The 14090-nt window shown below is 52.7% G+C and overlaps 1 protein-coding gene across 7 annotated transcripts in view; it reads left to right on the top strand.

Moving 5' to 3' along the window:
- Window positions 1-13838, top strand: part of ANKS3 (ankyrin repeat and sterile alpha motif domain containing 3) — a 38334-nt gene extending 24496 nt beyond the window's left edge. For 4 of the 7 annotated variants that reach the window (XM_007984498.3, XM_007984507.3, XM_073015138.1 and 1 more), the window contains 11 exons: window positions 5716-5874; window positions 8240-8380; window positions 8842-9053; window positions 9309-9473; window positions 11234-11358; window positions 11451-11592; window positions 11782-11954; window positions 12307-12392; window positions 12928-13011; window positions 13247-13334; window positions 13455-13838. In XM_007984498.3, coding sequence (XP_007982689.3) covers window positions 5716-5874; window positions 8240-8380; window positions 8842-9053; window positions 9309-9473; window positions 11234-11358; window positions 11451-11592; window positions 11782-11954; window positions 12307-12392; window positions 12928-13011; window positions 13247-13323 — 1364 coding nt within the window. In that variant the 3' untranslated portion in view covers window positions 13324-13334; window positions 13455-13838. The other 3 variants (XM_007984516.3, XM_037989890.2, XM_007984527.3) reach the window with 2 other exon arrangements.
- The last annotated feature ends 252 nt before the right edge of the window (window positions 13839-14090 follow it).

The raw sequence follows: 14090 nt of genomic DNA, 5'->3' as shown, positions 1-14090 counted from the left end.
TAGCCGGGTGTGGTGGTGCGTGCCTGTAATGCCAGCTACTCGGGAGGCTGAGGCAGGAGAATCGCTTGAACCCGGGAGGCGGAGGTTGCGGTGAGCTGAGATTGCGCCATTGCACTCCAGCCTGGGCAACAAGAGCAAAACTCCACCTCAAAAAAAAAAAATTCTGTTTCAGGCTGGGTGCAGTGGCTCACGCCTGTAATCTCAGCACTTTGGGAGGCCGAGGCAGGCAGATCACTTGAGGTCAGGAGTTCAAGACCAGCCTGGCCAACATGGTGAAACCCCATCTCCACTAAAAATACAAAAATAAGCTGGTGTGGTGGTGTGCGCCAGCTACTCTGGAGGCTGAGATAGGAGAATCACTTGAACCCAGGAGAGGGAGATTGCAGTGAGCCAAAATCACGCCACTGCACTCCAGCTTGACGACAGAGCGAGACTCCATCTCAAAAAAAGTAAATAGATAAAATTAAACAAGATAAAATATTCCGTTTCAGTGGTTATTTTCTCCTGTTATTATTATTACTATTTTTTTAGCATGGAAAATACTGATTTATTTTTTGTGACAGGGTCTTCTTTGTCACCCAGGCTGGAGTTCAGTGACCCAGTCTCGACCCACTGCAACCTCTGCCTCCCAGGTGCAAAGCGATGCTTCCACCTCAGCTCCACGAGTAGCTAGGACTGTAGGTGCACTCTACCATGCCCAGCTTACGTTTGTATTTTTTGTAGAGAGGTAGTTTTGCCATGTTGAGCAGGCTGGTCTCAAGAGTCCTGAACTCAGGCAATCCACCCGCCTCAGCCTCCCAAAGTGCTGGGACTACAGGCATGAGCTACTGCACCTGACCTGGAAAGTAGTTATCTCATTTTTAATTGACACAAAATAACTCCATATTTATGGGGTACAGTGTGTGATGTTTTGATACATGTATACACTGTGTAATTATCAAATTAGGGTAATTAGTTTATCCATCACCTCAAATATTTATCATTTCTTTGAGGTGAGAACATTTCTGTCTTCTAGTAGCTGTTTTGAGGTATACACTGTTGTTCCGTATAATCACTCTACTGTGAACACCAGAACTTCTTTCTTCGATCTGTCATTTTATACCTATTGACCAGCCTCTCCCACTACCTCCCCAACCCCAACCTCTGATATCCACTCTTTTACTTGACACGCTTGACATGAGCTTTTAAAAATCCTGTAAATGGGTGAGATCATGTAGTCATGTAGTCTTGTTTGTTTGGTTGGTTTTTGAGACAGGGTCTCGTTCTGTCACCCAGGCTGGAGTGTGGTGGCATAATCTTGGCTCCTGTAGCCTCCAATTCCTAGGCTCAAGTGATCCTCCCATCTCAGCCTCCTGAATGGCCGGAACTGCAGGCACCTACCACCACACCTGACTAATTTTTTTTTGTAGAGACGGGGTCTTGCTATACTGACCAGGTTGGTTTGGAACTCCTGGGCTCAAGTGATCCTCTCACCTTGGCCTCCCAGAGTGTTGGGATTGCAAGTGTGAGTCACCACACTGGCTGGCATTTGTCTGTCTTTTCTGTCTGGTTTATTTTACTGAACATAGTCTCTCCCACGCTTATTCATGTTTCCACAAATGATCAGATTTCATTCTTTATGTCTGAATAATATTCCATTGTGTATATAAAGCCTTCTTTCTTCATTCATCCACTCATGGACTCGGTTGATTCTCTATCTAGGCGACTGTGAATAGTGCTGCAATAACAAGAGGGTGTAGACATCTCTTAGGTATACTGATTTTCTTTCTTTAGGATAAACAGTAGTGGAATTGCTGGATCTCATTTCTTATATTTTAAAAAATTTCTTATATTAAAAAAAATAGAGAGAGTGTCTCACTATGTTGCCCAGGCTGGTCTCAAACTCCTGGGCCCAAGTGATCCTCCCGCCTCAGCCTCCCACAGTGCTGAGATTATAGGCGTGAGCCACTGCGCCTGGCCTCACTTCTTATTTGAATATTTGTGTTTGTTCCTTTTTTCCTTTTTAAGTTAAATACTAGTACTTTGTTTAGTGGAAAAACAAGAAAAACCCATCGGATTTCGATTTATTATTGAGACTTACTGATGGTTTAATTTCTGCTTTTATTTTTCTTTGGCTTACTTTGTTGTTCTGGTTTTTTGAGTTGGAAATTTCTTTCATGTTCATTGTTTCCCTTTCGTTGCTAAATGTTAGAGGCTGTGAATTTTTGCTGATTGCTGCTTTAAGTGTATTCTGGGGGTTCTGTATTTAATACTTTCCTTATTATTTTTCAGAAATTCTATAATTTTTATTTATATTTTCTCCTTCACCCATGAGTTGTCTAATAGAAGTCTTGTGGTTGTTTTTGTTTGTTAATTTCTTGGTGGAGGGGCCTTTTTGATCTTGTGATTAATTTCTCATGTTATTCTGATCACCTTTATTCTAGTGTGTCTGATCAGGTAGTGTTTATAATTCTTACCTTGACAGAACTTCTTTGTCATCTTATTTATCACCTGCTGATCAATAGATATATATTTTTTCAGATGTAGTCTCACTCTGTCACCCAGGCTTGAGTGCCCAGGCGCAATTTCGGCTCACCACAACCTCCACCTCCCAGGTTCAAGCGACTCTCCTGGCTCAGTCTCCCGAGTAGTTGGGATTACAGGCGTCTGCCACCACGCCTGGCTGATTTTTTTTTTTTTTGTATTTTTAGTAGGACAGCGTTTCACCATGTTGGCCAGGTTGGTCTCGAAGTCCTGACCTCAAGTGATCTGCCCACCTCAGCCTCCCAAAGTGCTGGGATTATAGGCGTGAGCCACCGCGCCCAACCCTGATCAATATTTTTTAATGTTCTGTGTTTTGCTTGAGAAGAAGTTGTATTCTCTATTTTCTGTGTATACAATTTAGCGTATCTGTGAGTATCTTATTTAGGATTATGTACTTCTAGTTCATTTTCTACAAAATTACCTATTAGTGTGTTTCTGATTTATGAAGGAAGTTGGTGCATTTTTGGTGACAGATTTTCTTTTTTTTTTTTTTTTTTTTTTTTTTTAGACAGAGTCTAGCTCTGCCGCCCAGGCTGGAGTGCAGTGGCTGGATCTCAGCTCACTGCAAGCTCTGCCTCCCGGGTTTACGCCATTCTCCTGCCTCAGCCTCCGGAGTAGCTGGGACCACAGGCGCCCGCCACCTCGCCCGGCTAGTTTTTTGTATTTTTAGTAGAGACGGGGTTTCACCGTGTTAGCCAGGATGGTCTTGATCTCCTGACCTCGTGATCCGCCCGTCTCGTCCTCCCAAAGTGCTGGGATTACAGGCTTGAGCCACCGCGCCCGGCCTGGTGACAGATTTTCATAACTTGTAATAGATTCACTGTGAATTACGGCTTTCAGTATTAGAAATGTCCTTCTAGCCGGGCATGGCTCACGCCTGTAATCCCAGCACTTTGGGAGGCCAAGGCGGGCAGATCACCTGAGGTCAGGAGTTCGAGACCAGCCCAGCCAACATGGTGAAACCCTGTCTCTACTCGAAATGCAAAAATTAGCCAGGCATGGTGGCACATACCTGTAATCCCAGCTACTTGGGAGACTGAGGCAGGACAATCATTTGAACCCGGGAGGCGGTTACAATGAGCCGAGATTGTGCCACTGCACTCCAGCCTGGGTATAGAGGGAAACTGTGTCTCAAAAAAAAAAAAAAAGTCCTTCTGTGTCATATTTACTGCGTTTTGCCCTGATTTCCACTTTGATAGCAGGATTGCAGCTCTGGCTTTTTTGTGGTTTCCATCTGCCTGTAATTCTTAAGCTGCTCTGAAGGTGTGTTAGGTGCTGAGATTCACGCAGCTGCCGTTCCCTTGCTTATTGCCACCTTTGTGCATTTATCTTACAGCTCCCTCCCCTTTAGCTTGGATGGAAGCACAGTCTCCCTGGGGTGCTGTAGATCTTTGAGTGTGAGGGGGTGTGTGTCCACATGGCTAGCTCAGTCGCCAGGGCGTGAGCCTCTTCATGGGGAAGGACAGAGTGGCCAAGTTCAGGGCCTGAGCTCTCCCTCTTTGCTGGCCTGCCCTGAATTATCCTGTCAGTTTGCACCTGAGTGAGCAGCTCCTTTCTCAGGGTCAGGCTCAGCCCAGCTCCTTCCCTGGTGTTGGGATTGTTTCATAGGAAACACAGCTCAGGTGGTAAAATGGTAACGCAGGGACCTCTGCCTTCATTTCCATCCCAGCTTACCAGCTCCACAAGGAGATCTCACACCATTTCCTCCTGCATCCAACTCACGTATCGTAAAAGTAGAATCGGATCAGAACCTTATACAAGTCAAATATGAAAAACTGAAAAGCTACAAAATAGTAAAAGCTCTGGGTTGAGCTCTGAAAGCTCAGAAAGCTCAGACTGGGCAGTGATTTGAAACACTTTATAATCATAGCAAACACATGCCATGTTTTAGAAAATACAGAATTGCGGCTGGGCACAGTAGCTCCTGCCTGTGATCCCAGCACTTGGGGAAGCCAACACGGGTGGATCACAAGGTCAGGAGATCAAGACCAGCCTGGCTAACATGGTGAAACTCCATCTTTACTAAAAATACAAAAACAAAACTAGCCGGGCATGGTGTCGGGCGCCTGTAGTCGCAGCTACTCAGGAGCCTGAGGCAGGAGAATGTTTTGAACCCGGGAGGTGGAGCTTGTAGTGAGCCGTGATCGTGCCATTGCACTCAAGCCTGGGCGATGGAGTGAGACTTCATCTCAAAAAAATAAAGAAAAAAAGAAAAAACAGAATTCCTTAATAAGTTGTTTGCAGCCAGGCACAGTGGTTTACGCCTATAATCCCAGCACTTTGGGAGGCTGAGGTGGGTGGATCACCTGAGGTCAGGAGTTCGAGACCAGCCTGACTAATATGATAAAACCCCATCTCTACTAAAGTGCAGAAATTAGCTGGGCACGGTGGTGCATGGCTGTAATCCCAGCTACTCGGGAGGCTGAGACAGGAGAAGCACTTGAACCCAGGAGGCAGAAGTTCCAGCCTGGGCAACAAGAGCAAAACTCCATCTCAAAAAAAAAAACAAGTTGCTTCCAAAGGAAGGGATCAGGAAAAAGAAGTTGTGACTGATATTACCATATATTTTAATGAAGAGATGGATTTTATTTATTCAAATTAGAACAAAATTTCTGATTATGAACAATATAGGCTTATGAACAATTTTGCAAACCTCCACAGAGATAAGAATGAAACTCCTGGCCAGGCGCGGTGGCTCACGCCTGTAATCCCAGCACTTTGGGAGGCCGAGGCAGGCAGATCACTTGAGGTCAGGAGTTGGAGACCAGCCTGGCCAACATGGCAAAAGCCTGTCTCTGCTTAAAGAAAAAAAAAAGAAAAAGCTGGGCATGGTGGCACGCACCTGTAATCCCAGCTACTTGGGAGGGTGAGGCATGAGAATCGCTTGAACCCAGGAGGCGGAGGTTGCAGTGAGTGAGCCAGGATCATGCCATTACGCTTCAGCTCAGGGGACAGAGACTGTGTCTCAAGAAAAGTGAAACTTCCCATCCTCACTAACTTAGCAGCTCCCTGTGGCCCATTGGAGCAGCGCCCCGGCCTGTTAGGGCATTTCCCAAAAGTGATGCCCTGGCAGATACCCTTCTCCTTAATTTAACAAAAGCAGCGACAGTTACTTTCTTTCAGTTTGCCATAAGGATTAGTAAATGAGTCCATCACTGAACAGACTATCTTAATCCTGGTGTTTGACCACAGAAAAGTACGAAGATCTGAGCTCCTCTGACGAGTCCTGCCCTGCTCCTCAGAGACAGAGGCCATGCCGGAAGAAGGGTGTCAGCATCCACGAGGGACCGCGAGCCCTGGCCAGGATCACAGGCATTGGCCTGGGCGGCAGAGTCCCACGGCCTCGCTATGGTGAGTGGCCCTCGTTTCCTGAGGGCTCTTTCTCACTGCATACCAAGATTCTGTGTTGGCGAGAATGGAATAGCTCTTAGGCTCCTGAAACATGGGTTGCTGGACCTCAGGTGGCAGCGGGACAGGTGGCCCAGCTTTCATGCTCAGGGAGACTCAGGATTGAGTCCACTGATGGAAATGCACTGGTCACGGACTAGCTCTTCTTTTTTGCTTAATCTCCTTGAGTTTCCTTTTCATTGGCTAAATTTAGGAATAGAACTTTCTCAGGCCGGGCGCGGTGGCTCAAGCCTGTAATCCCAGCACTTTGGGAGGCCGAGACGGGTGGATCACGAGGTCAGGAGACCGAGACCATCCTGGCTAACACGGTGAAACCCCGTCTCTACTAAAAAATGCAAAAAACTAGCTGGGCGAGGTGGTGGGCGCCTGTAGTCCCAGCTACTCGGGAGGCTGAGGCCGGAGAATGGCGTGAACCCGGGAGGCGGAGCTTGCAGTGAGCTGAGATCTGGCCACTGCGCTCCAGCCTGGGCCGCGACAGAGCGAGACTCCGTCTCAAAAAAAAAAAAAAAAAAAAAAAAGAAAGAAAAGAACTTTCTCTCCTGCAGCAGAAATGTAGCCCGCTGAGATTTCATTCATCACATAGGTGAAACCCTGTCTCTACAAAAATGTAGCTGGGCATGGTGGCAGGCGTCTATAATCCCAGCTACTCAGGAGGCTGAGGCAGGAGAATCGCTTGAACCCAGGAGGCGGAGGTTGCAATGAGTCAAGATCACACCACTGCACTCCAACCTGGCGACCGTGCAAGACTGTCTCAAAAAAAAAAAAAAAAAAAAACTGGGGGGCCAGGTGCAGTGGCTCATACCTGTAATCCCAGCACTCTGGGAGGCCGAGGCAGGAAGATTGCTTGGGCCCAGGAGTTGTGAGACCAGCCTGGGCAATGTAGCAAGACCCTATGTCTACAAAAATTTTTGAAGATTAGCTAGATATCATCCCCATGCCTGTAGCCCTAGCCCCAGCTACATGAGAGGCTGAGGTGGAAGGATTGTTTGAACCCAGGAGGTCAAAGCTGTAGTGAGCCATGATGGTGCCATTGCATTCCAGTCTATATAACAGAGCAAGACCCTGACTCAAAAAAATTTTAGGGGGCAATGATAAATAGCATGTGCTGCTTGTAAAAACTTCTCCATAACTAGGAAAATATGTAAAGAAGTAAGTTAGTTCCCCATGGTCCCACCAACTAGTCCTTTGGGTTCTTTTTTGAGACAGGGTTTCACTGTAGCCCAGGCTGTGGTGCAGTGGCACGATCATAGCTCACTGCAGGCTCCAATTCCTGAGCTCAAGCGATCCTCCTGTCTCAGCCTCCTGAGTAGCTGAGATTACAGACGTGTGCCACCGTGCCTGGTCAAGTCAGTCTTTTTATGTAAATAAAGGGGCAAAACTGGAGTGAAATTGCCTGGTATGCATGCCCCCCCCCTTTTTTTTTTTTTTGAGACGGAGTCTCGCTCTGTCGCCCAGGCTGGAGTGCAGTGGCCGGATCTCAGCTCACTGCAAGCTCTGCCTCCCGGGTTTACACCATTCTCCTCCCTCAGCCTCCTGAGTAGCTGGGACTACAGGCACCCGCCACCTCGCCCAGCTAGTTTTTTGTACTTTTTAGTAGAGATGGGGTTTCACCGTGTTAGCCAGGATAGTCTCGATCTCCTGACCTCATGATCCGCCCATCTTAGCCTCCCAAAGTGCTGGGATTACAGGCTTGAGTCACCGTGCCCAGCTTCATGCCCCTTTTTCTGCTTGGTTTTATAGGAAGGTAGAGTTAGGCAATTTCATATTATTGCTGTTAATTTTTAGCCGAAGGCCTTTTTCCTTCCTGCTCAGCCAGATCTCTTTTTCGCTGGGGTTGACTGACCCGAGGAGCCTGCTAAGAGCCTATGGTTAAAGGTCATAGGGACATAAAGACACCTGGTTGACGGGTGTCTGTGTGAGGTCATTAGATACCTCCTGCTAAAAGGAACACTAGTGGTATAGTTTTCTCTGGTCAGGCATCTGTAAATACAGCTTACCATTTCCTACGTTTTCCCTTTGAAAAAGAGGTTGCTCGGTACAAAGGAGAGGGCCCAGGCTTGACCTGGCTGCCAGCCCTGGCCCCACCACGCACTTGTCTGGGCCACTGACTGACCCTCAGAGCGACTTTTCCACCCATACATCACAGATAGAGCCATGCCAGGTCGCAGGGGCAAGTAGGTGAGGTCATGAGTGGGAAGTCGCCTGCCTGCATCCGGGGCCTTGGCCTCTGAGGCAGTGGGGGCATCTGGAACCAGGATCGGCTTCGCTTTGGAGTTCCCTGGGCTTATGGGCTCTATTCTGTACACAGAGCAGGCTCCTCCCCGGGGCTATGTCACCTTCAACAGTAGTGGTGAGAACCCCCTGGAAGAAGAGGGCCTCTGCTGCCGGGATGTCACCTCCCCCATCAACGAGCGGGACGTGGAGAGCAGCAGCAGCAGCAGCAGCCGGGGTATGCGCACCCCCACCCCTGTCCAGCCCGCGGCTCAGCCAGGTCCTGGAGCTCCTTTGTGCCCATCCCCACTTATCCCCTGGGCTTGGTGCTGGGACACAGCCCAGCCATCCAGCAGAGGACAGGCACAGGGGAGGCGTGGGCAGCCCTGGTTCTTGTGAGGAATGGGAGAAGCTTCTGTTCCAGCGTCCCCGTGAGCTTGGGGGAGCCACTCCACACCAACAGGTTTAGCTCCTTGCTTGGGAGCCCCCTGAGGCTTTCCGGACAGGCTCCAATAGGAATGTCCTGTTGTAACTGCACCTCCGTGCAGCAGCTGCTTACATAGTGCCCACCGTACGCCAAGCACTGCCTTGGGTGCTTGGGATTTATCAGTGAACAAAAAACAAGCCCTGCCCATCTGTATAGAGGGGAGGGTTTAGGACAGGCAGGAAGCTTGAAACATAAGGAATCAACCGCTGCAGGCCCCAAGGAGGGCCCTGGTGGAGGCGGCTCAGCCCGGGGCATGCCCATGCACAGCACCGCGGTGAGGCCTGCAGGCGGACGCCCTGTCTTCCCGCCCTCAGAGGAACATGCTTTCTGTGCCAACCTGGAGCCTGTCCAGAGCAGCAGCAGCAGCGAGGGCCTGGCCAGAGCCCAGGGGCTCAGCAGCGAAGCTTCTGTGGAGAGCAACGAGGTGCGGATTCTTTCTCGTTCTCCCATAGCCGGTCCCTGGCTGGGATGCCTAACATCCCCCAGTTACTTTAAGATGAGCACGTCTGTAACAAGCGCGTGCTACACGTGTGTGCTGCACTGGGACGTGCTGTGTCCAGGGCCTGGCTTCTCAGATGACAGCGAATGCACTGGAAGCCCCTGTGTGGTGGGTGGGGGGTTTCACCAAGGCTCTCCAGTCAGTCCGTGCGCTCCTTCAGATACATGGCTCTCACCGCAGGACTCGGACCACGCCTGTAAAAGCTCAGCTCGCAAACAAGCTAAAAGTTACATGAAGACCAAGAATCCTGACAGCCAGTGGCCTCCCCGCACTGGGACTGACAGGGAAGACTTTCCCCTTGAGTCCAGCCCCCAGACTCAGAGGGCCCCCTACTCAGGACCCCAGGTAAGACCGCTTGTGAAACTGGAGGTTACACTCAGAGACGGCACTTTTTCTGACTTATGAGGCATGTGTTGTGTATATAACGTGCCAGGCTGCTTGGAGAACAGAATGGCAGTGTCGTCCCCATGGCCTGCTAGGCTCCGCAGGCTCACAGCCGGCTCCATGGCTGGCGGCCCAGCTGCAGGCCTTCTGCTTTGTTCGGAGGACCGGTCTCCCTGCTTTCCATACTGGAGCTGGCTTCCCTGAGCCTGGGGAGAAGAAACACACACCTGACCTCAGAGCTGCCTGCAGGAGTCTGGTGAGATGCGGCTGAAGCAGAGACAGGGACCACACACGGTGTGTGCTTGGTGGTGGTTACAACTGCCACCATCCTCATCCTTGCTGTGGTTCCTCTGACCACGCATTACCTTAGGGATGATAGGTGTGACTCAGCTCAGCTGTCTCACCTGTGTCTGCTGAGTTCTCCTACCCTGTGCAGGCAGAAGAGATACGGAGAACAGAGGTAGAGGGAAGCTCTGGTGGGTTATTTGTTTTTTTTTCTTTGAGATGGAGTCTCGCACTGTCATTGGGCTGGAGTGCAGTGGTGCGATCTCGGCTCACTACAACCTCCGCCTCCCGGGTTCAAGTGATTCTCCTGCCTCAGCCTCCCAAGTAGCTGGGATTACAGGCACGTGTCACCATGTCCGGCTAATTTTTTGTATTTTTAGTAGAGATGGGGTTTCACTGTGTTGGCCAGGCTGGTCTCAGGCTCCTGACCTTGTGATCTGCCTGCCTTGGCCTCTCAAAGTGCTGGGATTACATGCATGAGCCGCCACGCCCGGCCTGGCTGGTTATTTGTTAGGGCACCGGCTGTGCTGTTCAGTAGAGCCTTGCTATGCCGGCTTCTCCCTGCAGCCCCTGGCTCAGTGAGCAGGTGCACACCTCAGTCCCTCCAACATACACTGAGTGGAGTCTGGTCAGGGTAGTGTCCTAAGTGTGTTTCTTTCAGAAAACAGCTTGAGGAAAATGGCAAAGTAACATTCGTTTCTCCATTAAAAGCAATAAACTCTCAAAAGTAGGATTTCTGGAGTTGAAAAGTAAACTAAAATGATAATATCACTAGTCGGGCTCACAGCAGAATTGAGCAGGCAGAAGAATCAGAAAACTTGTGAACGCAGGTCACCTGAGATCATCTCGCTTGAGGAACAGAAAGAGTGAAAAAAATGAACAGAAACCGGTGACCCGCTGAAGCACGCTGACAGCGTCCACACAGTGGCATTCCAGAAGAAGAAAAAAGCAGAAACGACAGGGAAGACACAGCCTGACCATCTCAGGTGGATCAGAAACACGGATCTTACATCCAGGGAGCTCGGTGAACTCCAGACAGGTGAACTCGGAGAAGAGCTGCGCTTAGACAAGTGGAAATCAGAACATTGGACACTGAGACTAGAATTAGAGAACAGCGCTGTCTGTGTACAAAGCATTGTCCAGATCAGCAGCTCCATCGCCCCTTCACAGAACTCAGCACGTGAGGCAGGAGGCGGCCAGTTTCTCGTGATGAACATACAGTGTCCCCAGGTGGCCGACCATAGTGTGAGGACTCACCTGCCTGCTACGTCCTGCCCTGCCTGAGGCACCAGAGTAGGAAGGGACAGCCTGGGGGCTACACACAGGCCCGGTCTTGGTGCTAAGCCTGGGGAAGCGGTGGGGCTCCAAGCGGAGGAAAATGGCTCTGCTTTGTCATCAGCCACTACCTCCCCCAACCCGTCCCCTGTGCCTGCCAGGACCTGGCCACACTGCTGGAGCAGATTGGGTGTCTGAAGTACCTGCAGGTGTTTGAGGAGCAGGACGTGGACCTCCGCATCTTTCTGACCCTCACTGAGAGTGACCTGAAGGAAATCGGCATCACGTGCGTCCATCAGCCTGGGGTTGGGGCAAACTCCTGCTCATGTAAGCGCTCCTGGGAGGCTGAGGCACGTCCTGATCATGTTCCCCCTGCAGGCTGTTTGGCCCCAAGAGGAAAATGACGTCCGCCATTGCCCGCTGGCACAGCAGTGCCCGCCCGCCCGGGGACGCCCTGGAGCTGGCCTATGCCGACCGGCTGGAGGCTGAGATGCAGGAGCTCGCCATCCAGCTGCACAAGGTGAGTGGCTGTGGGTGGGGGATGGGGGGCAGGGCCACACCCCTGAGTTGGCCCCATCTCTGACAGAAAAGGTGGGCGCTGTGTGGAGGGGTCAGGTGGATGCAAGGGGAGAGGCCGCACACAGAGGACAGGGCCGTGGCCAGGGGTTTGGCTTGCCCGGCTACCTCCCAGCCTCCTGCCCCCCTGCAGCGCTGCGAGGAGGTAGAGGCCATGCGGGGCCAGGTGTGCCAGGAGCAGGAGCTGCGTGCCGTGGTGGAGAGCTGCCTGCTGGAGCAGGACCGTGCCCGCGAGGACCTCCAGGCCCAGCTGCAGGAGACGTGGACCCTGGCCCGGGACGCTGCCCTTGTCCTGGACCAGTTGCGGTGAGTGGCTCTGAGCTGGCCTGGGCTGGGTCTCCAGTGGTCAGCCGCCTGGCCCCTGGGCCCCCAGACATCCTTTCCTCCTGATTTTGTAACAGAGGTGGATTTCAGCGCCTGGAGCCACCCCCCCGCATTTCATCCAGGCCCTTCCTTCCTGCAGGCAGCAGTCGGGGTCGGGAATCTGCACCGCTCTCCCTCCTGCTCTTTAGCACAGCTTCGTGGGGCACTGGGCCAGCTCACGAAGGCCAGCTGCAGGGACAGGGCAGAGCCCCTCCCTCCCCTTGAAGGTCTGAGGTGGGGGCTCTGCGGCGGCCAGGCCTCTGCCCTCACCAGCACTTGTTCCTGTGTCTGGTAGAGCCTGTCAAGCTGAGCTGTCAGCCCGAGTGAGGCGGGACCATCCCCCTGGTGCAGCCACCCTGGGCCCAGGCCTCCCCCCAGCTGGTAAGAGCAGCGGCCTGACTCCGCACTGGACAGAGGAGAAAGCGGGGAGCCCTGAAGCGGGGTTTGACCCAGTGGGTTTGGCCTGGTTCTCCGGCCAGCAGCCACTCTCCCAGGTCCCTGTGTGCACATGATCCCAGAGTCCAAGGAGAGGGGGCCCTGGGCCCCCAAGCCCACTTCCTCACCTGTGACGGGAAAACCGCCTACCCCAGGGGTGGGAGGCACTGTGCCATGGCTGCCTGTGCTGTGCTGAGACTGCCAGTGACTTCTGCAGCCTCCAGCCAGGGCCCAGACCCGGGTCCCCACCAGCACAGCTTTGTCTTCTCTTGGGCTGACCCGGGCCTTGTAGTGTTTGCTTAGCCCGTGGGAGGAAGGGCACAACAGGGCTCCCCAGCCTCGGCCCTAGGAGGTCGCTTCGACATTGCCAGGCGGGTGGGGAGGCTCTGATCCAAGCAGCTTCTCCTGGTTGCATGGGCTCGGAATAAAGCAGGGCCTGTGGGGACACAGACCCACAGCTAACTCCATTCCTGCACCACAGACTCCAAGGGATGGCAAGTGTCCCTGCAGGCCATGAGCCTCCCCGAGCTCTCGGGAACCCTGGAGGACCGTGTCCATGAGCTGGGTGAGTCTCCAGGGACCAGACTTTGCTGAAGACTAAGAGCTTCCTGTTTCCGAGGGAGGCAGAGGGTCCCCTTTCCAGGGAAAGCAAGTTTGAGTCCCTCTACTCCGAGGCTGACCTCCGGGCTGGGGCCATGACGGCCAAGGGGCAGGTGACATCCTGCAGCTCAGAGCCCTGGGCAGCACTACCCAGTTCTGCCGAGCCTGGGAGGGAGAGGTTCAAGGTCATCGTTCCTCAGGGCAAGCACTGTGCTCAGTGACCCAGAGCCTGGAGAAGCTGCAGGTGCTGAACGGAAAGAAGTGGCGGGAGCCCTAGCCCGCGGGCCGGTGAGTGTCTGCCAGCCTGGATCCCACGTGGCGGGAGCAGCAGGGCCTGTCTGGGCAGCTGCAGGTGTGCGTACGCACCCACCTGTCCCCCTCCCTTCTTACCGGGGCTTTTTCTTTCAGAATCTGACGTTGGGTGATTGGTCCACCCTGAAGCTGTGTGCCAGGGAGTGAAGAGGACAGTAAGCAGGCAGCTGCCACGTGCAGCCCAGGCCCAGTGGGGGCCAGAGGATCAGGCCCCGGGAGCAGCCGGCAGACAGAGGCAAGATGGGCTGCAGCCCTGGCCGAGCAGCTCGGGCCAGCACTGAGGCGGGACGAGGGTCTCACTCAGAACCTGGTGGTGAGGCCCGGAGTTCATGGGCTGCCCTGGCCCAGACCAGGCAGGGCCCTGGGGGAAAAGTATATCCATACACACACACAGGTGCCAACTGAGGTGTGACCTTAGGGGTGAGGACTGGGGCGCCTGGAAAATGCCATTTGTTGGAAAATAAAATTGAAGAACAGCTAGTGAAGGGCTCAGTTCTGGTCACATGACATGAGTCCCTGGCCAGTGCAGCAACCGTGACTGCCCTGTCCCTTGCTGCTCGGGAGCGCCTTTGCTCCTGCAGCCCACGTGACTCAAACAAGGCTTCGAGAGCCAAGAACATCCCCAGCCCGCCGTAGGACAGGGCCTCCCCCGACATGTTGCCCTCACACCGAGCTCTGAGATGGCGCTGGGAACATCACCTCCCTCACCAGGCCAGGCATGGGCTGTGAACG

This window comes from Chlorocebus sabaeus, chromosome 5, assembly GCF_047675955.1.
Source record: "Chlorocebus sabaeus isolate Y175 chromosome 5, mChlSab1.0.hap1, whole genome shotgun sequence".
Classification (NCBI taxonomy): domain Eukaryota; kingdom Metazoa; phylum Chordata; class Mammalia; order Primates; family Cercopithecidae; genus Chlorocebus; species Chlorocebus sabaeus.
This window is presented reverse-complemented; position numbering and strand designations above follow the sequence as displayed.